Genomic DNA, 12,157 nt, shown 5'->3' on the forward strand with positions numbered 1-12,157 from the left:
CAGCTACCTTGTCACTAATCAAGGAATAATTAGCTAGACGTGGATAGATTTGCAGTGTATTTGTTACATTTAAACATCAGAAAGATAAACAATATTGATCATAATAGAATATACACACACACATATATATATATATATATATATATATATATATATATATATATATATATATATATATATATACATACACACACACACACATATATATACATATATACACACACACACCCATACATATATACACACAACTTCATGCGATTACTAGACTTATTAAGCAGTGCAACGCTTGTATAAATAAGCAGGATCGGCATCAGTTTTCGCGGGGCCCAGGACTGGAATTTTCTCCAGGGTCCCTACCCCGTGTTGACGGCCTTTTCGAAACTCCCCCTTTTTCTCATATTCTCCCCTTCTCTCACCCCACTCTGTTTCTCACACTCCCATCTCTATTTTTATCTCCCCTCCCTCACACCCCCACGTCTCTCCACCCCTATCGCTCAATCACTCACTCCCGCCTATCTCGCTCACCCTCCTTCTTACACCTCTCCCCATCTTGCTCAAACACTCCCCCCCATCTCGCTCTCCCTTCAGTCACATCCTCTCCCCATGTATGTCACTTCCCACTCAACCCCCCCATCTTACACCCTCACCTCTCCCTATGGCTCACTCTCCCGCCCTCCTCCTCTCAATGCCCCTTCCAACCCCCCCATATCACTCAATTTTACCCCTCAATAACATCCCCCTCTCTACACTCACACATTTAACCTGGTGGGGGAAGAGAGTCGTCCAGAGCTGCGTCGATCCCGCAGGCGGACATTGAGCACGACTTTCATTGAAAGCTGGGCCGCAGCTGGAGAGAGCTGGGGCCCAGCCCCCAGATGCAGATGTTGGGCCTGACCCAACTTTCAGCACCGGCCGTGCCCCCCCCCACTGCTGCTTGGGACAATTGTCCCAGCTCTCCCCCCCCCCCCCCTCCGACCGGTCAGCCTTGTTAATAAGCAGTATATTTATTAAGCAGTGCAATGCCACAAGACACCTTACAGACAATTCAGGAGGTCGGTAATGTGGATTCGGTCCGAGCACACCTTATTACACATGGCTGCTGAGCCCTTTGTTCTTGGGATTTCAGAATTGAATTAGTTGAGAAATGAATAAGTAGATCGAACAGAAGTTCCCTATAGCAGGGGGTGGCCAACTCCAGCCCTCGAGACCTCCGCAACAAGCTCATTTTCAGGCTATCCCTGCTTCAGTGTGACCCACCGCTCCGCCTAGATTAGATGTCAAGGTAAAAAAAGTCACAAAGTACAGAGGTGCAAAGGGATGATATACATCTCGTGTTCACAACACTGTGTGAAACAGAGCATTCACACTAGATCCCTAGCCGATTGCACTCCGGGTACATGGGAGGTATTAAGTACGACTAGGTATTAGGTAGAGCTAGGGTATATACCAAAAGTAACAAGATAGAAAACAATTGTTTTTTTTATTAATAGTCCACAACGACACAAGTGCTGAATATATGTACAGTCACGGCTATAATGTCCTGGGTAAATATCTGGGATAGTAGCAGTACTAGTGTGTATTTGCTAGTATCCAGAGCAATGAAGTATATAATTTTAAATGGAAATGAGTGAAAGATCCACTATATACTTCAGTATGGAAGCGGTATAGCACGGTATGTCACAACCTCTGCGGGACGGTATACATCACCGAGCAACGTCCAAGCACAGCAGAGCAGGTCGGGGTGTGCAGTGGGGAGAGAGGATGGGAAGTATGGCCCTGTGCATCGGACTTGTATCTCTCAGTGCACATATAGATCTCTCAGTGCACATATAGAGTATGTATGACATCCACACTACCTACGCAGACAGCCCGGTACCCTAGTATTATAGCTCTATAAGTGACAACCGCTTGGTGATATTGGTGCCTTAATCACTAGAGCTTGGAGAGTTAATGAGCTTCTAAGTATGGGTATAACAGTCAAACCGTAGTGGTGAACGCTGTAACAATGTATCCATATGCATAGGAATAGTATCAAGCAGCCGCCATACAACCGTGTCTCGTAGTATGCGTCCAAATACTGGCCACCTCGCTCATCGACGCCACGACTAAAAATCTGTGCTGAAGCAGTGATATCCTGAAAACCTGTGCAGTTGGTGGCCCTTGAGGACTGGAGTTGGATACCCCTGCCCTTAGCGAATGTTTAAATGCTGAAAACACTTCATTTAATAGGAAACAAACAATACATTTATTCAAACGTTGCCTAAGAAGTCAGGTTTCATTGAACAAATGCATCCATTCGGCAACAACTGCATTTTGGAAAGTTCTGCATACTGAAGCTGGAATAGAATTATTTAGAAGAACGTTGGTGCACCTTTGTCATCATGTTGATGGAAATGATGGTGCTACATGGTTGCCCTAATGAAAACCGTGTGTGTTCCAGGCTAGTACGATGCACGTTGAAAGTAATTTAGGCACAAAGGGAACGTTCACTAAGTGCCAATGTGGAGTATTAAACCGCCAGTCATGTCTATGGCAGTTAGCACCGGATCGGGGTATGAGACCCACCCCCTCCCCCTGGCACTTGTTGAATCTTGGCTATTGTTCTGCTCCACTCTCGTATTTTCTGTGGGAGAGATAACAGCAGAGGAAGAACACGCTCTCTCTGCGGTGTCTGGCTCAAATGCAGTAGTTACAAAACGGGGGACGGATTATTAAGTAAAGGAACAATTACATGGGTACAGGTACCATACAAGTACAGATGCTGTGACAGTACATACTTGCCGGTGATGGAAGTTCTGGTAATTACGGTGCTACAGTCCATGGTAACACGTATGGCACAAGAAACATTTATCATTTTAATGGTTTCATTTGATCACTAATAGCACACTTTCCTAACTCTACCCCATAAAAAAAAGTAAGTATGTTGCTAAAGGAAAGGTGCTGTATACTTCGCAAGTTTTAGATAAGTGGCTTAGTCGGCCGCTCTGCAAAAGGCCACCTGAGTCACACTTCTCTTCTGCCCAGTACTTACTAGGTCACAGATGGATTATCTGATACAAGACTCATGGATACTCGGTATACATAGACAAATAATGGGATTTACTTGGCTATCTTGTGATCTGAATGAAGTTGTGAACGTGGCACAGAGTGGCAGAGCCGCCATGGAGATTATAATTCTGCTACATTCCCAGGTGGTGAACCGGACATATAAAAGCAGCCACCCATCCATCGGGTGATGCTGTGTTCATCAAGCCTGGCAGTTATTCTTGGTCAAACTGTGCACTTTATAAAGAATCAGGAGAACTAGAATAACATGGTCTCCGTTGACCTGGTTTTCTCGGAAGGGTCCAGCAGTGGGGCAGAGATGAAGCTTATGCGAGGAGACTTGACTAATGAATACACCGTGTAAGCCGGGTGTACGGGGTGTGAGAGGGGCAATTCCAGTCCTCAAGGGCCACCAACAGCTCAGGATATCCCTGCTTCAGCACAGGTGGCTCAGTCTTTGACCGATTGAGCCATCTGTGATGAAGCAGGGATATCCTGAAAACCTGATCTGTTGGTGGCCCTTGAGGACTGGAGTTGCCCACCACATAAGCATGACATGGATCACGGTGAGAGCCCCCCCACAGGACGGTAACATACATATTAAGATGTAATAATAGGAAACCCGACAGGTGGCGTGATAGAGCTTTAAATAAAGAGTGGAAATATAAATGGTGCTATTACACACAATGGCCGCTTACCTGCATCGGAACACAGGGATTGGCATAGCTATATCCAGAATAGCAATGCCAAGAAACATGTTGGACATAGAAGTATAGTATCTCCATATTTCCTTTCATTTCCCCGTTACGAACGCCATCAATTGACTGATCCCACATACAAAAATCATCAATATACTCATTGTTGAAGTGCATTTATTTGGTAACTTATATTTTAATACGTACGAAAACCAACCTAATCATGCTCTTGCCAAACTTGTATCCATTTGGCAAAGACTGGTGTTTTATATCAAACTAACGGATGGTTCGATTCCTTTAAATGTAAAATGATTAGAACAATCCTTCAGTTGTCGCATGTTGCTCGGATACTCGCTTAATAGAAAATCAATGTCGCATTTTAGATTGTGAAGAGAATAAAAGTGAATCGCTGGAAGGCCACGAGAAGATTACTGGCTGCCGGGCTTTCCCCAAATCCTTTCACAGTTGTTGGCTGAGCACCACCTGATCCAACGCCTTGTTGCCGTCCTTTGCCATGAAGGATTCGATTTCCCCCACCGTCCGCGGCACGCATGTGAGTAATTCCATGCCGGAAGCGGTCACGGCAATATCATCTTCAATACGCACCTACACGGCAGAGAGATGCATATTAACCCCGTCATATAGAGACATTGTTATCTATCTCCTTTAGCAGCTGGCAAAGCTAAGGTGAAAGGGTTATTTCTGTGCTAAATGTCCGCGTGCAAAAATAACCTTTGCCGGTCCCCCAATGCCAAAGTAGGGGGCAAACATTTTGCAAACCGAACACAGATATCTTAAGGAATTACAAACGAGTAGGCCATACATGGTTTCACATTTGTAAAACCCTTGCACCCTGCGCACGAGCTGCAATCTGATTTCCGCTACAAAGTATTGTAATGCGACGACCTTCGGTGCTATAGAACCCGATTACATATGACTCTTCAACGCACAGCATTAGTTCCACCACAGGGGGTTAATTATTTAGCAATAATTAGTTATGTTAATTGCTAGCTAAGTAAAGTAATATCTTCTGCCTACTGTTTATAGGTTAAACTGTACAAAGGAACATTTAGCAGCAGTAATCCTACATCATGTACACACGTCAATATCCGTTATGGTTTTCAAGGTGGTCTGAAGGTGCAGAAAATCCCTACTGTACGTCACTGACTGTAATCGTCACACTGTAACGTGGGCGCTGCATTTGTGAAAAGGGATTAAATAACTTCTTCCCCATCACCGTAACTCATTAGCGTAGAAAGGATATATTTTCTTAAACTACTAAACTTGTATCTTTGAAGAAATTAAGTTGCTGTGATGTCGGCACTGCCAGCTGTACCAGAACATAGGACTACCGCGTAATCTTGGTATGTTATCAGAGTGAGATATGGACCTGCAGGAACAGCAGTTTCCCGGATATTGCCCATTTACACTCGCACTCATATTGATGACTCCGCTCACAGCTGCTTAATTGTTCTTGACCTTTTTAACTATAAATAAAACTTGGTGACATTTGTACCTTATTTCTACTTGTTTAATCCACGAGTTCAAATGAAATGAGTCACTTTGAAATAAATTGCTTTGTATAGTCTTTACTTAAGCATGTTGTAATCAGTTTAAAGATAAGACAAAGTGGGATTTAATATGCTCACATGGCCACACTATAACACCAATGTGCTAAGGATCTGAACAACAGCCAAGGGGGTGGGGGAGAGAGAAGGATGTGGGGGGAGGGGGGGGGTGAGAGAAGGATGTGGGGGGAGGGGGGGAGAGAAGGAAGTGGGGGGAGGGGGGAGAGAAGGATGTGGGGGGAGGGGGGAGAGAAGGATGTGGGGGGAGGGGGGAGAGAAGGATGTGGGGGGAGGGGGGAGAGAAGGATGTGGGGGAGGGGGAGAGAAAGATGTGGGGGAGGGGGAGAGAAAGATGTGGGGAGAGGGGGGAGAGAAGGATGTGGGGGGAGGGAGGAGAGAAGGATATGAGGGGAGTGGGGAGAGAAGGATGTGGGGGGAGGGGGGAGAGAAGGATGTGGGGGGAGGGGGAGAGAAGGATATGGGGGGAGGGGGGAGAGAAGGATGTGGGGGGAGGAGGGAGAGAAGAATGTGGAGGGAGGGGGGAGAGAAGGATGTGGGGGAAGGGGGGAGAGAAGGATGTGGGGGGAGGGGGAGAGAAGGATGTGGGGGGAGGGGGGAGAGAAGGATGTGGGGAGGGGGGAGAGAAGGACGTGGGGAGGGGAGAGAGAGGGACATGGGGAGGGGAGAGAGAGGGACATGGGGAGGGGAGAGAGAGGGACATGGGGGGGGTGAGAGAGAGGGACATGGGGGGGTGAGAGAAGAGAGAGAGACATGGGGGGGAGAGAGGAGAGAGAGGGATGTGGGGAGGGAGAGAGAGAGGGACATGGGGGGTGAGAGGAGAGGGACATGGGTGGGAGAGAGGAGAGAGAGGGACATGGGGGAGGGGGGGGAAGGATTGTGTCAGACCGGGGCAAGTCCATTCAACATAAAAAAAAAACAAAGCATTTCGGAACCCTGTGTGTTTTTATGGGGTGGGAGGGGGTGCACGGGTAAATATTCCCCTAGGGCATCAAATATCCTTGCACTGGCCCTTAACACTCGTAAGAACAATCATCAAATATAAAATAATTATGTACTATGAGACCCGCTTCCTCCAGCAGGGTTTTCTCAGAACCAGAACTGCATTTCTCAGCATCCCATTCTGTGAAGTAGGGAGGTCCGTTTCAGGGACACCCACAGAGGACTTCAGAGATTGTACGCATGGAAGTCACAATGTGCTGGACTGGTTTTGGGATGTACTACGGTCACATTAAATACCATATTACTACTTAACATGTGCAACATATGAACAGTTTCATTCCTCCACATTTGGGGGTACTCACCCCACCAAACCCTCGGAAACGCTGCAGCACTTCATTGTTGATGAAACACGATTGGGCGGGGTCAGCCCATGCCTGGTCCAGCACATGGTCAATAAAGTAGATGCCTGGTTCAATGGTCAGGACCATCCTTTCTTGCAGAACGCGGGCAGTGCGGAGGCTTTTCAGGCCAGGTAAGTCAATGCGGTCAACTCCCTAGGAACAAAGAACCGCTTCAGTATACTTTCCAACCAAGGTAGCAATACCATGGAGTAGGGTGCGCTGGATTTACAAGAACGTAGAAGCTCTAACTGTCTTAACCATGTTGTGACATCACAACAGACAGTTTGTGTTCTCTCTCTAAATCTGACCACAGTCAGTCTGGAACAATTGCAAGAGTCACGGACAATGCAGGTTCTCTGGAAACAGCGCGCATAACCGATGACATGATGCCGTGCTACCGTGATCGCTAGAATGTCACGATAGAGCTGAAGAAGCAATATGTCTCCAAACCAATTCTAAGTGCCCACAAACTGTCCGTAAAATAACACTGCAGCAGACAACTACTGTAGCATTTTGCTGTAACGTATGTTATCGAATGACTTCACTTAACATGATATGAGCAGCCAAAAAGTCAACAGAAAACCGCCATGAAATATATATGTTATTCTGTCACTGAGAAATTAGAATCCAAACTCTGGAACACAGAATATGACTTACTCCAACTTCTAATAAGTGGAAAAGTATATTTTGGCCACCGACAGAAAAACTAATCAGGGAGTGTGAACAAAAAATGGAATCAATTGTTGGACAAAACATTGGTGTATAATAGGTCTGTCCCACGTCCAAGCAGTGTAGAGCCAAACTTATATCGGCGATGTCACCGAGTGGGTCTCATCCGCGTGAGGACATGAAAAGCAAGTTCAATTACCTCCCTCTTCCAAACTTCTGGTGCTCTCTCGCTGTGTGTGTGTGTGTGTGTGTGTGTGTGTGTGTGTGTGTGTGTGTGTGTGTGTGTGTGTGTGTGTGTGTGTGTGTGTGTGTGTTGCACGGCCTAGCCCTCACGTCTTTATTATATACATTGCCTATTCGTATTTACCATCTTGATATTTTAATTCACGGAATACAGTATGTTTGCTCATTAAACTAGCACATCCTGCAGAAGATACTTGCTAATTCACAGTAAATCATTGATTTCATTCTGATTAACATTTCGGTCCTGCCCAGACCAAGTATTATTTATAGATAGAAAGTTCTTAAACCTAAAAAGATGCAGATTTTTTTTTAATTAAAAGTCCTTTTTTCATCTCGATTTTGTATTTCTTCGAAGCAATTACAGATTGGGGCAGTGACTGAATATGTACGCATCTCCAAACGGCCCATGACCCTGCTTAGGATATAAGGAATAGAGGGGCTGTGTATTTTCTTGTTATTTGGCAACCTCCAAATTATATTTGGGGAATTTGAAAAAAGAAATTGTTTCTTAGAAATTAAAAAACCGGGTGAACCAGGACTGCTGCTATAAAAACACATTTCAGCTAAAAACCTTTTCTGTGTATCTGCAAAGGAGAGTGTGTGTATAATATATATATATATATATATATATAAAATATTTATTTCCACCATAAATGTACTTTTGCGGTTATTTAAAATACATAGGCTACTGTAATTAATCGCTTCACTCATCAGTAAAATTGTTTCCAAAAACACTAACATCACCAATTTTCTGGAGAATTGAATGATATCTTGCACTCTCAATCTTAATTCTGCCTGCAGAGCACATTATACCGTGTGTTGCATCAATCCTCGATTGACAGTGGACAAACTTGGACCCATTCTGTTGCCAGTACTTTACAACTAGTTGGCTGTTCTAAGACCAGCACAGATCAGCCCCAGTTTCTGATGTCAGTATTGGTTCCGCCATGAGACACTTAACTAAAACATTGTTGGAGGGAGAATGGCTTATTTGGCTCTTACTCTTTGTCTCAGTTTTCTGGGTGACTGAATTCTCTCTCAACTCTTTTTGTGCTTGGCTGAATTAATGTGGCTCTCAAGGCTGCAGCTAAATGTTGGAGATATAATCCAACTACTTGTAGGTTGTTCTAAAATGCATTGTACGGGATACATTTCAAATATATTTAGATATGTTCTCCATTAATCTTACATGTCCCACATTTCCATGTTCATATGGCTACCAGGTTCATTTCCATAATGAAGTTAGAGATCAATATTAAATGTTGACATAATTTCATAACAAATGAGAGATTAAGGATGTAGAGATTTAAAACAAAATGTGTTTATCTTCAGTTCATATTTCCTCATAGCAGAATCCAATACATGATGTCAGTAGTTTTCTTTCTTGTAATGCTAAACCAAAGCTCCAATAAAACATATCACAACACACAAAGAAACCAACACAAACCCGTCCAACTAATAGAATAATAAAACATAGAATGTCTTATCTCGCACTTCCAAGTTTCCTCCATTAGTAACTTGAAACCAGCAAATACCTTGTATTATAATAAACAGAACTACAGAGAGAACAACAGGAGTTACAACATGGCAACGACAGAGGAAGAGCTCACGGAACTGGGCCTTCCATTAACTACTATACGGATGGGGCACACAGGGATCTTACTGCGCCACCAATTACAGAATAAAAGATAAAGAGAATAAAACTAAATGATGACATGACAGTGAAGACGTCTCCTTTACCGACACAATCCCACATTCGCCTCTTCACTCAGTTGCCGTTCCGCTCTGCCCTGTTCTAGGACCTCTACTCTTCCCAAGGAAAGTAATGAGGGGATTTAGTTTTCACTACCACCTTTGTGCGGATAATACCCAAATCTACCTCTTCTGTAGTCTCGTGTCAGGGACCGTCTTTCTGCTATCTCTTGACGCCTGTACCTGAACTCTCACTTGCAATATAAGGCGCCACTATCTCGCTAATAACCCAAGACAGATGCTTAAGTGCCACATGCCGCAACGCTGCTGGAGGAGGGCAGCTGGCCATGGTCGGTCCCCGTCACTTATTATTTTTTTACATGGGGCGCCCCGCTGCCAGCATGCTCCTTTGGTCCCACAAAACCTAAAGACGGCCCTGGCAGAATCAGTAGCTCAGTCGTTGATTGAACCTCTGAGCCACCTGTGCTGAAGCAGGGATATCCTCAAAACCTCACCTGTTGGTGGCCCTTGAGGACTGGAGTTGGCCACCCCTGGTATAGTCATATTGATGACATCTCACCTAGAAAGCTATATAACACACCACTCCTCTGTGTTCTTCTGAACGGATTGGCCTGTATTCTCTCCCACACAATTTACGTTATGCTCACGATTTAACATCTCCTCGCTTTCCTCATTAATCCCTCTCATTCCCGCCCCCGACACTTCTCCCGTGCATCACCTCAATTATGGAATTCCCGATCACACACAATCAGACTCTCCCCTAAAGTTCCCTTAAAGCACACTTTTTTTTAAAAAATTAGGCCAGACTTTCTTCTTTTACAATTCCTCCAAAAACTGCACACTCACAGGCCCAAAGTTGTTGGCTAAATCCATGCTGAGAAGCACTATTCCTCGAGTCTCCACTCCCCACATTTTTAGATCGTAGGATTCTTGGCGAAGGGACCTTCTTTTTTTAGTGTCCATTTGTATTAAAGCAGCAATACAACATTCCTCTTTTAATATGTAAAGCATGTGACAATGTATCATTCTATATTTTTACGTAAGCTGGCAATCGTTTGGTGCTCCTGTTATACATCTGTAAAAATCCTGATTGTGTGCCTAACATAATGGCCGCCTTTCAGTTTCAATCAATCCTTCAGCCGGTGTAACTCAGAAGCTACAATGTAATCGTATATTACCAAGGTAACATTATCAATTGCTAAAGATGGCAGCTCAGACTGCTGGGAACATTGGCAACAAATTATCTCAAAAAAGTGTTGTAAATAACTTGCACTGTTTTCTAATACTACAGAACTGATTTATTAAAAACAAAACAAGTGTTCACATGTTTTGCCGCTTTAAGGCAGAAATCTCTCTGACCTTACCTCCACACCCCTCCCCCCCCTGATGGTATCCAGGGGGCCCCCAAAGCTGGGCCACAGTATTTTCGGTTCCTGATATACATACTGGCGTTACTTGTTTCGCGCTAGATTTTAAATGTCCGCCCAATAGGATGCTACAGCGCGTGATGTTGCAGCTTCCTATGGGCCATGCAAGGGGACAAAAATGCTGGTACCTTCGCTGGTAAGTAATTTCAGGAACCGAGGTGTCTCCAGAGCTGAATAGTTCAACTGCAGGGAACCCGATGGTGAAATAAGAAAGCACTGACCTCTGGATAACCTCCGACATCATGGACATCAATTCCAAGGAAATGTCCAAGACCATGTGGCATGAAAACTGCACCCAGATGAACCTTCATCATGTCATCAACATTGCCTCTCAGGATGCCAATTTTGGTTAGTTCCTCCAGATGGACTCTGTCAGCTAGACGATGCATATCTGGCCAGGCGACGCCTTAGAGACAACAGAAGACATATCTATTATAGTTTCTTTAAAAAAATAAATCTAGTGTAAAGGGCACTGGCTACATTATCACAGGCAATCCGAAGTATATGAAAACATTGAGGTGATGGTGCCAGCAATGGGGATCTTTTGTAAGGTACAGTATTTTTTTAGAAGCGCTTCATAAAGACAATGCATTTCTGTTTTAGCCATTCATTCTGTAAATGTAACAGCCGTTATACAGTATAGAGCTGATCTTGTAAACAGCTACTAATTAGCACACAGTTGATATGTGTTCAAAAACTTTAGCAGCAGTTTTCACATTTAAATGTGATGGCAGACTTATCCAAGGATAATCCGGCCAATATTCAAAGTAATAGATGAAGAAGATTTTGTTGAGTACGAGGAACAGTTTAAATTCTCTTAAATACTTTAGACGATAGAAAAGAACAAAACTAAAAAACAATTTTCCCCTAAACATCCATTCCCTCCACATGAGTTTTGGAAAAGGACGCTGTCAAAGCACCCAGCCAAGTGTCGGGTTCTCTGTATAAATGATCTAGAACACACCAGGAGAGGAAACAGAACTGTTCACACTCTCCATAAACATTTAAAAATACATGTATTAGGGCAGAAACCATAAAAAGACTAATTTAAAAGTTACGTTACAAAAAACATGATTTACTGTTTAAAAAACAAACAAAAAAACCCCAAAGTATTATAAATGTAGATGAAAAATGTTAGGATAAATAGGAGATTGTAGCCGATTAGTGTGGCACTGGCAACACTTGGAAGCAGAATCATACAAAGAACGAAACAAAGTGAGATGTGAGGAGCTCTAAGCCAAATCAAACAGATTGGAATAGAATAATTATTGTCGTAGTGAGTGAGATTCCTTCAAAATCAATGAGGCCAAGAAAGGAATCAATCTAAAGCTTGGAATCCGTCCTTCCCCAAGTGGCAGATCCCAATGTATAGTAACTCTGCCATCTTCTATTCTCAAACATTAGTTATCCAGAACAATTTCTATCCAACATTCAGC

General features: G+C 43.8%; 1 protein-coding gene across 2 annotated transcripts in view; it reads right to left on the reverse strand.

The window, feature by feature from the left end:
* Positions 1–3,900: 3,900 nt before the first annotated feature.
* PEPD (peptidase D) overlaps positions 3,901–12,157 on the reverse strand; it is a 130,182-nt gene continuing 121,925 nt past the window's right edge. For both annotated transcript variants that reach the window (XM_075576372.1, XM_075576371.1), the window contains 3 exons: positions 10,943–11,127; positions 6,631–6,822; positions 3,901–4,346 (listed from right to left, as the gene is read on the reverse strand). In XM_075576372.1, coding sequence (XP_075432487.1) covers positions 4,200–4,346; positions 6,631–6,822; positions 10,943–11,127 — 524 coding nt within the window. In that variant the 3' untranslated portion in view covers positions 3,901–4,199. The remainder of the gene's footprint in view (positions 4,347–6,630; positions 6,823–10,942; positions 11,128–12,157) is intronic.

The sequence above is a fragment of the Ascaphus truei genome, chromosome 19, assembly GCF_040206685.1.
Source record: "Ascaphus truei isolate aAscTru1 chromosome 19, aAscTru1.hap1, whole genome shotgun sequence".
NCBI lineage: Eukaryota > Metazoa > Chordata > Amphibia > Anura > Ascaphidae > Ascaphus > Ascaphus truei.